At 41.0% G+C, this 10,437-nt stretch overlaps 1 protein-coding gene across 1 annotated transcript in view; it reads left to right on the forward strand.

The window, feature by feature from the left end:
• Window positions 1–9,203, forward strand: part of LOC103609648 (A disintegrin and metalloproteinase with thrombospondin motifs 12) — a gene marked incomplete at both ends in the record, with an annotated part of 79,125 nt that extends 69,922 nt beyond the window's left edge. The window contains 2 exons of the mRNA XM_008593949.1: window positions 4,401–4,534; window positions 9,083–9,203. Of these exons, the coding sequence (XP_008592171.1) occupies window positions 4,401–4,534; window positions 9,083–9,203 (255 nt within the window). The remainder of the gene's footprint in view (window positions 1–4,400; window positions 4,535–9,082) is intronic.
• Window positions 9,204–10,437: the final 1,234 nt, after the last annotated feature.

Consider the following 10,437-nt stretch of genomic DNA (forward strand, 5'->3'; position numbering starts at 1 on the left):
GAACTAAACTTTTAAATCTGCTCTCTAGAAATAAATGGCTCCAGAGGCTAGTGATTCTCCCTGTATTTAAGCCCCATGAGATTTAGAGTTAAAATGGAATCAGGTTATTCTGCCAACTTTGCTTGGTATAGCCTTATGATTCATGAATAAATGCATTACCTCGTAATGTGAAGAGTGGTTACTTTAAAGGTTCCATCAAAGACAATTGTTTTTTGTTAAAGAAAATTTTGTGCCTATAAGTTAAGGGTTAGTAGTGGGGCTTGGAAGCTAACCCACTAGGTTTAGCTCTGCCACTCAAACTGTGAGATATTGGGAAACAATCTCTCTATGCCTAAATTTTCTCATCTATGAAATGGGAAATAAACTAACTTGGAAGGGTGTTGTGATTGTTAAAATGAAATAACCACTGTAAAGCACAACAAAATCTGGGAAATAATGTTCAAATAATATATGTCATCCGCTATTTTAACATTTCTTTTACAAGACTAGCAAACATCTCTGGAGGGTTTTATCCTTCAGGGAGTGAGTCAAACACAGCAAAAACCCAGAGGGAGTAAAACTAAGGCAAATATCAGAACTTCACAATTCTGGAATTTGGTGCAGCACTTGCCACTGGAGGGGGGTTTAGTCACTATGAGGATCCACCCCTTGAATAACACCGAAAGTGAGTGTCTTCTTAAACTTTGCATCCTAGGCGACTCTAGTCCCAGCCCTTCCCAGCAGCCTTGAAACAGGTAGCTCCTTTTGAAAAGCTCCAGAATTTATTCAGGTCTACTTTCTTTTTTTTGCTTTATGTGCCCAAATACAAAATCCCGAATCCAGATTTTATAATTCAAATCAAAGTCATAATGAAATGATTCCCTGGATCGGCATCTGGATAGATGGTCTCATCCCTGGGAAAGCAGAATTGCTCCCAAGTGGCTCCCTCTAGGAACTTCTATTCCAGTTTGGGTAGTGACAGAGCTAAACGTGCTGCCAGGAATGGGGATTCGCAACAACCCTATGCAGTGCCTGTCCCCAGAGTCTTCTGGCCTTTTCCATGGGCACTTTTTCCAGTATCTCTTTGGCTCATTTTGACTTTGTCTGTCTTCTCAGACAACTTATGCAGTGCACCTTGTATGAAATCAGCTGGTATTCTTTGCTTTTACGTTTCCTCTTTAAGCTTCAAACAGATATTTTTGACATCTATCTCAAGTTTATCTAGAGTTTCAGAATTTGGAGCTTTTGGTCTTAGTTACATTTGTGTGAGTTTTCCACTTTTATTTCCTTACCATGTGGAGCGTTGCATCTTCAAGCAGACACAGCTGTCACTGTGCACTCTGGATTTGCAATTGGTACCCATGACAAATGGCCCAATGGCTGGTATCATTGAGCCCTCAGCTAGTGAAAGCACCAAGAGACTAACAACCCTGTGCACAATAACCAGATCCAGAAGAGACCCCGAAAGGGCCTCTCCGAAGAAGACAGTCTCAAGTTTTTCACTTGAAGAAAACAACACATAACATTCAAAAGAAAATTCATATTTGAATTCTTCTTATCATATACATGTATTACTATTAAAAATTTTAATACAGGGCCGGCCCGGTGGCGCACTGCTACAGTGCACCGCTTGGGAGCGTGGCGGCGCTCCCGCCGAGGGTTCAGATCCCACATACAGACCGGCTGCTCACTGGCTGAGCGAGGCGCGGGCGCAACACTGAGGGTTGCGATCCCATTGCCGGTCACGAAAAAAGACAAAAAGGAAAAAAAAAAAAATTTTAACACAATTTACATTTTAAAAGTTATTCATCTAAAGATATATCTGTACTGTATGGATTAATGTATGTACATTTTCTCATTGTTTGTAATAGCAAAAGCAGGAAAAATTCAAAGTGTCTATCAATAGGAGACTAGTTAAATAAACTTTGGTACATCAATTTAAAAAAAAAAAAAAAAAAGTCCAACACACCACTATGGTCTCCCTTCTCCAACCCTTAAAAAAAAAAAAAAAATTTATTCGTCTTTCTGGTTATTCTGTGCACACATGTGTGGCTACATACTTCATAAAGTAAAAGTTCCTGTGCTGTAGAATCCCCTATCTACATTCACAAGGCAGTAGAAAACTGAACCTTAGCGTGGATTCAATGAAAGACCCAGGGTGATGGGATGGACCACTATGATAAACAGGTTGGCTTCAGCTTTAGCAAAAAAAGTAGGTGCTTTGTTTCTGCATGGTTGTCAGTCTGTATCCAAGCACTCCTCGGACTTGAGGAGAATAAGGGAAAACATTAGTTGGGGATGGGGTAATGATGGTGGTGATGGTGATGGTGGTGTTAGTATGATCTGGCCATATGAGAGAGGACCGCCTATCCCTGGAGCTCTACTTACTTTGCTGCAAACAATGGGCAGACATCAGGGTCACCTGGAATCCTGCAGCACTGGTTGCTATGACTTATCTTATCAGAACTTCACAATTCTGGAATTTGGTGCAGCACTTGCCACTGGAGGGGGGTTTAGTCACTATGAGGATCCACGCCTTGAATGACACCGAGAGTGAGTGTCTTCTTAAACTTTGCATCCTAGGTGACTCTAGTCCCAGCCCTTCCCAGCAGCCTTGAAACAGGTAGCTCCTTTTGAAAAGCTCCAGAATTTATTCAGGTCTACTTTCTTTTTTTTGCTTTATGTGCCCAAATACAAAATCCCGAATCCAGATTTTATAATTCAAATCAAAGTCATAATGAAATGATTCCCTGGATTCGGCACCTGGATAGATGGTCTCATCCCTGGGAGAGCAGAATTGCTCCCAAGTGGCTCCCTCTAGGAACTTCTATTCCCAGTTTGGGTAGTGACAGAGCTAAACGTGCTGCCAGGAATGGGGATTCGCAACAACCCTATGCAGTGCCTGTCCCCAGAGTCTTCTGGCCTTTTCCATGGGCACTTTTTCCAGTATCTCTTTGGCTTATTTTGACTTTGTCTGTCTTCTCAGACAACTTATCCAGTGCACCTTGTATGAAATCAGCTGGTATTCTTTGCTTTTACCTTTCCTCTTTAAGCTTCAAACAGATATTTTTGACATCTATCTCAAGTTTATCTAGAGTTTCAGAATTTGGAGCTTTTGCTCTTAGTTACATTTGTGTGAGTTTTACACTTTTATTTCCTTACCATGTGGAGCGTTGCATCTTCAAGCAGACACAGCTGTCACTGTGCACTCTGGATTTGCAATTGTTACCCATGACAAATGGCCCAATAGCTGGTATCATTGAGCCCTCAGCTAGTGAAAGCACCAAGAGACTAACAACCCTGTGCACAATAACCAGATCCAGAAGAGACCCCGAAAGGGCCTCTCCGAAGAAGACATTCTCGAGTTTCTCACGTGAAGAAAACAACACATAACATTCAAAAGAAAATTCCTATTTGAATTCTTCTTATCATGTACATGTATTACCTATTAAAAATTTTAACACAATTTACATTTTAAAAGTTATTCATCTAAAGATATATCTGTACTGTATGGATTTATGTATGTACATTTTCTCATTGTTTGTAATAGCAAAAGCAGGAAAAATTCAGTGTCTATCAATAGGAGACTAGTTAAATAAACTGTGGTACATCAATTAAAAAAAAAAGTCCAGCACACCAGTATGGTCTTCCTTCTCCAACCCTTAAAAAAAAAAAGTTATTCATCTTTCTGGTTATTCTGTGCACACATGTATGGCTACATACTTCATAAAGTAAAAGTTCCTGTGCTGTAGAATCCCCTATCTACATTCACAAGGCAGTAGAAAACTGAACCTTAGTGTGGATTCAATGAAAGACCCAGGGTGATGGGATGGACCACTATGATAAACAGGTTGGCTTCAGCTTTCGCAAAAAAAGTAGGTGCTTTGTTTCTGCATGGTTGTCAGTCTGTGTCCAAGCACTCCTCGGACTTGAGGAGAATAAGGGAAAACATTTGTTGGGGATGGGGTAATGATGGTGGTGATGGTGACGGTGGTGTTAGTATGATCTGGCCATATGAGAGAGGACCGCCTATCCCTGGAGCTCTACTTACTTTGCTGTAAACAATGGGCAGACATCAGGGTCACCTGGAATCCTGCAGCACTGGTTGCTATGACTTATCTTCCAGGTTAACTTTAGATATTCAGTGCCTTATTTTTACAAGCACAGTTTAATGTTGCATTGAAAGGTCTCATTGTTTATAACACAGGGCATAGGACTTTTATCTTCCAAATGTAATTCATTATAAAACTATTTAACTGAAAAAAGTAAAAAGCCTACATTACAGCATGTGTCTCAGAAAGGTAATAGATGGAATCACCAGATTAAACGACACTCGGGGGTCATGAGTACAAAGGAAGTCTGGGGGAAGGGTGCTGAGCTAAAAAGCTAATTTCCAAGGACCTGTCTTTTTCTCACTTCAGCACATCCTTGTGAGCTGTACTGCCGACCCATAGACGGCCAGTTTTCTGAGAAAATGCTGGATGCTGTCATTGATGGTACCCCTTGCTTCGAAGGAGGAAACAGCAGAAATGTCTGTATTAATGGCATATGTAAGGTATTGGGTATGTTTCCTTAATCTACAACTTTATAAAATTGTGATTTTTATTAATTTAAGAATCAGATATCTAAGCGTGTGCTTTCTTGGCATTTACCTGTGGCTTGGTTTTTATATATGGTCTGTGAGACAAGAAGACAAGACTTCTCAGTGTTCGTCAAAATCATAGTTTTGAACTGAATAGTTTTTTCCTCCTGCTGTCACTTTCATTTCTTAATTATGTGGCTTGGTTTTTATATATGGTCTGTGAGACAAGAAGACAAGACTTCTCAGTGTTCATCAAAATCATAGTTTTGAACTGAATAGTTTTTTCCTCCTGCTGTCACTTTCATTTCTTAATTTGTTGATGTAAACTACGCTATTATTTTAGGCATTTTTCAGGGTCATATTGAAGGGGAACCAAATTAACAGAGGAATTATTAAGAAAAGGCAGCCCAGCTTATTTTAGTGGCATTAAATTTGAGAAAAACTGAAATCAGTAATAGTTTGTATAGTACTTTTCACAAAGCATTTTTACATTTAATTCTCTATTGATTAGCAACATGATCTTCTCAGAAAGAAAGACAGCATGATAGGTGGTTATAAACCAGGCTTCTGATTTCTGTGTAATTTTTTCACACTCACTCTTTTAATCAACTCCACCTGTATGTGAATTACTTAGACCTTTTTTGTTAATGCTTTACGTGTACAACCATTGAAGAATTGCTTCTCATTGCTTGCAGTCTGTTTTACAAGGAACCGCTGAACAAGTCTTGTGATCCAACACCTAAGCATAAATCTCAGTTTAATGAGGTGTTTTTAATTAATTAAATGAAAACTGTATAGGAATACCTAATTAACTATTAGTAAGCATAATGGTTTGGTGCTGGGGCTCTAGAATATGAACTAAACACCATCGTTTACTAGCAGTGTATCCTGTACATATTTCTAAGACTCAGTTTTTGGTCATAAAATTGGGATATTAATGTTTCTACCTAGTTGGGAGTGTCAAAAAGATTAAACAAGGTCATGTATGTTAAGCCCTTAACAGAAGCCCTGGTACACAATAAACTCTTAATAAATTTTATTTGTTTTTGCAAATACTTACCATTTTTTTCCACTGGATAAAATTCCCCACCCACCCCCCATCCCCCGCCAAGAAATGCTCTTGCCCATAAATGTTCAGCACTCTGGGAAGGTTGCTTTTTGTTTTGTTTGAGTGGTGACCAAAACTCAGGGGCAAGATGTTGATTCCCAGGAATGAGTGAGCTAAACAAAAAGCTATAATCAGACTCTAAGTTTGAAAGAGCTCAGGCAAAATTCTCTTTGAAACCAACTAATTATCATTGTAGCTAGAAAGAGCCAAAAATAAGTAATATATTTTAGATAGATGTGTTTCCCAGAATGGGAAGAGATTTATTTAAATCATTCAGGCCAAAACAGCTCCACCCCTGTCTAACGCAGTTGTTCTCAATCCTGGCTATGTATTAGAATCACTTGGAGAGCTTTTAAAAATTACCGATGTCTGGGCTTTATCTCAAATCTATTAATTCAGGATCCATAGGATTTGGGGTCTGAGCAATGATATTTTAAAATCTCCCCAGGTCATTATCATATGCAGCAAGAGCTGTGAACTTTAGTCACCAAGAAATGAATGTAATGTTAAAATTATCTTTTAGATCTAAATACTTTGTATGCATAGGGACAGTATCATTCATCTCTTAAAAAGTATATATGAGATATTTGGGTGGTATGAAGGGGACAAGGAGGTTGTGTAATGTGACAGAAAATGATCTAGTCACAGAAGGATCTGAAATTGCCACAGGAGTGGAAGGTAAATTTGGGGGCCATTGGAGGTGGTGGGATGGTTATAAGAGGCTGGTGGGCTAAGTACTGTGGCTACTTAGAGACTACTCAGGGTCTTCCATCTCCCCATCAAATATTTTTTTAAAAAAAAGAAATTAAAAGAAAACATCCTTCATTAATATGATGCCCTTCCTACTAGCTAGCAAATACTGTGGGCCTGTGCTGTCCAGTAGGGTAGCCACCAGCTACATGTGGCTATTTAGGGAAGAATCCTTCCTTGCTTTTTCCTAGGTTCTGGTGGTTGCAGAAAATTATTGACATTTCTGACTTCCAATTTCTGCCTCTGTCTTTGCATGGCCATCTTCCCACTGTATGTCTCTGTCTCCGAATTTCTCTCTCCTTATCAGGACACCAGTTATTGAATTTAGGGCTGCCCTAATCCAGTATGACCTCATCTTAATTTGATGGTATCTGCAAAGACCTCATCTCCAAATAAGGTCACATTCACAGGTATCAGAGGTTAGAAATTGAACATATCTTTTGGGGAATATAGTTTAATCCACAACAAATACTTACTGGAAAAATTATGACAAGGAAAGCCTTGTGCTACTATCCCACTTGTTAAATGGAAGAATCATTTACCTGTTCTTTTCAGCTAAGCAGAGCCGTGCCCTATTGTTACACTTGAAATCTCATTGGCTGGTAATGGATCTCATCTTGGAACCAGCCATTCTCCCAGTCTCTACCCTTGCCAAGGGACTTTAGAAAGAAATTATGACGTTATAAGTGGATTAGGTCATGATGCCAGTGTGTATGTCAGTTCACAGTCACTTGAGAGTTTGCGAAGTAAAACAATGTTAACTCTTAGCACACAAAAAAGAGAGAATTGGTAAGAATATGTGTTACTTATTCACTCATGGAGGGCTAAATGCCTGCAAGTGGATTAGGTCATGATGCCAGTGTGTATGTCAGTTCACAGTCACTTGAGAGTTTGCGAAGTAAAACAATGTTAACTCTTAGCACACAAAAAAAGAGAGAATTGGTAAGAATATGTGTTACTTATTCACTCATGGAGGGCTAAATGCCTGGTGAAAGGTTGGGACCTGATCTCCCTAAGTAATACTCAAGATAGTATCCTCTTCAATGCATATTATTTCAAAATTAAGAACTAATGATGTGGGAAATAAAAGTGATCTTTTTTTTCAAAAATGCTGTGCATTGGGGTGGCGGTCTGGCATCCCCAGTGTCACCTCAGAGAACCATGCTGAAGTCATTGTTCACATTTGGTAGCAGCAGCACAGCCACCTCTGATTCCGCGGAAGGCAGAAAGACCATATGGTTGTGTGCCCTATTACCAGAGCACGTGGTGTGAGAGAGGAGCTTGAAGTCTGTTTATTTTCCCCTGAGAGCCCCTTATGTTTTATATGCAACAAGGAAGACTAGTCTATGCCTTCACAGACCTTCTGTTACATGCTTAATTCAGTTTTCTTGTAAGTGTGCAGCTGACAGGAGAAGCAAACTGGGTGAGGTCTCCACAAGAACCCACCTACTAAGCTGTGGGACAACATATTGGGGACATGGGTGTGTCTCCTTCCCCCAAACTTTGTCCCCCCAGTGGTCAAGGCGAATACTGCTGGAGAAACATGATCATCCACTCAGGAAGAAAGACCTGGTCTCACGCTATTTGTTTTTCTGGCTTTCTTTCCTTTATTCTTCAGATTTTTTTTTACCTGTTTCCCTCTTGGTAGAGATTTAAAAAGAGTCAATTTTCCTGGCTCATTCCAAATTAGTGAAGGAGTGAAGATCACTGCAAATGTGACTGCAAAGGTCAGCTTATTAGAGGATGCTCAGGCTCAATGTAATACATCACTGGTGAAGGGTTGGCCTTTTACTCCTAACCACTGAAGGCAAACTTCCAGAACATTCCTCTTCTTTTCATTGTGACTAGCGTAATCAAGTTTTGGTTTTCTGAAAATTTCTTAGCACTTCATTTTTTCCCCAGCTGGGTCAAGTAGCACAGTGTTTGGAACAAAAGGAGTTTAGAGATGGCTAACCTGAGGCATGCATTCTTTCTGTTGGTGGGCAGTAATTCCCTGGTAAGCTGGTAGTGGGTATATTTAAAGACCCAAACCATTCTTCCTCTCAGTAGATTTGAGGTGGCATTAATATTAGAAAGAAAATGATCTTTGATAATAAAGAAACCTACCTGGGCCCAATTCTTCTTCCCAAACAGGAAAGAAATTTATGACTAAAGGAATATAGTATAGTTTTACCTGTAGCCCTAGAAGAAAGCAAGCAACAGGGAAGTTTAATTGAAGCTCAGGTGTGTTTCGTGACTTTCAACCTAAGTGTGGTGATTCTTTGCTACCGGATGCTACAGAACATCCAGTTTCATCGCTCCCCTTTTTCAGGCGGGGAACACATCTGAAAAAGACTTGCTGCTCCAACAACTCCAATTCCAAGACGTTTTTATGGTTAGATTTTTGGAACTGTGTTCAGTTCTGCCTCTGACTTGGGAAATTGGAGACCTCAGTCAGTATGTGCCTCTCTGCCCTCTAAGCAAGTATGTCCTTTTACCATTGGTGGATGCTTTGGTTATTCCTCTGGCTGCCACCAGGAAAAGGAAATAAACATTTGTCTTTGTACCTTTGTACCTGCCTGCCTAGTCTTACAAAGAACAAAGGGGGAAAGGAGAAGTCCCAGGTCAAGTGGGTGTGGCGTCCCCTGCCTCTGTCTTCTACCCTCAACCTCTCTTCTCCACAGATGGTCGGCTGTGACTATGAGATTGATTCCAACGCCACAGAGGACCGCTGTGGCGTGTGCCTTGGAGACGGCTCTGCCTGCCAGACAGTGAGGAAGATGTTTAAACAGAAAGAAGGATCTGGTAATAAACAAATAATCAAAGTGGCAGGGGACTGAGAATGAGGGGCAGCGAGATAACTGACTGATTCCTAGTTCTTGTTCATGTTTTTCTAAAACAGCTTGTAACTTTCAAAGAATTCAAAATGGAATACAGCTCTCACTACAAAGGGGTAAAGGCTCCTTGGCAGTTTAGAAAAGCAGTTGATTGCTACACAAATACAGGAAGCATCACACTGACATAGAGATCCAAAATGGCCTGGTGGCTCTGCATGGGAGCAGGTATAAGGGTGTGAACCCTGGGAGAGGATCCCCTTTGGGAACAGGCATCACAAGAGGATCCAAGGCTAAAGGCCAATGGTGTTGGAATAGACCAAGAACTAGAGGAGAGAAAAGACCAAAAGCCAGTTTATCAAAAGCTGGTTGAGAAGGATGCAGACATGAGGCAGGTTCTGTAAAGGGCAGAGCAGCCAGCAGTGAGTTTAAAGGCAGAAGAATTGGGGCGTCCCTTCAGGGCCAAACAGAAGCAAGGCAGGGTTGCATCAGCCCTCTCTAACTCCTGATTCCTCCCTGCTTCCAACGCTTCTTTATGGTTCTCGAGACAGCTCCTCTACCCAACATCCCCCTTTTTACCCACACTTTACTATTGCTCTCCCATGGTTACCCTTTATGAGGTTTCTTCCTTGTGCTTCTTTATGGTTCTCGAGACAGCTCCTCTACCCAACATCCTCCTTTTTACCCACACTTTACTATTGCTCTCCCATGGTTACCCTTTATGAGGTTTCTTCCTTGTGCAGCTTTGACTGATAATCCTCCAGGAGTGGAGAGACAACTCTCACCCCAAATCACCTGTGAGCCAGTGAAGATTTGCCTTCAGTCCAAATAGTTCTCATGGTCCCTTGGCACCAGCAATGATTTGTAGCTGGTGGGGTCTTGGGAAAAGGATAAGTTGGGCCTAGAGATGATGAAGACAACTCAGGGTATCTTGGTTTGGGCTTCTGTAGTTGTAGCCTGAGACAAGAATTCAGTTACAGATAATTTGGGGTCAGGGGTTCTGAGAAACACCGCTAGGATGTTGGGGAATTGATACAGAAAAAGGAAGGCAGCCAGGAAAGGGTGTATCAATAAGCCAGTCACCATTTTATGGGAGACAGTGTAGAACCTGCACATCTGAGTTTTTCCATGCAAAGGGTGAAGGAGTTGAGAAGTGCACACCCACGCCCACCGCTCACAGAGTGAGGCTGCTGGAGCAGGGGAGG

The sequence above is a fragment of the Galeopterus variegatus genome, unplaced genomic scaffold, assembly GCF_000696425.1.
Source record: "Galeopterus variegatus unplaced genomic scaffold, G_variegatus-3.0.2 Scaffold9896, whole genome shotgun sequence".
In the NCBI taxonomy this organism is placed as follows: Eukaryota; Metazoa; Chordata; class Mammalia; order Dermoptera; family Cynocephalidae; genus Galeopterus; species Galeopterus variegatus.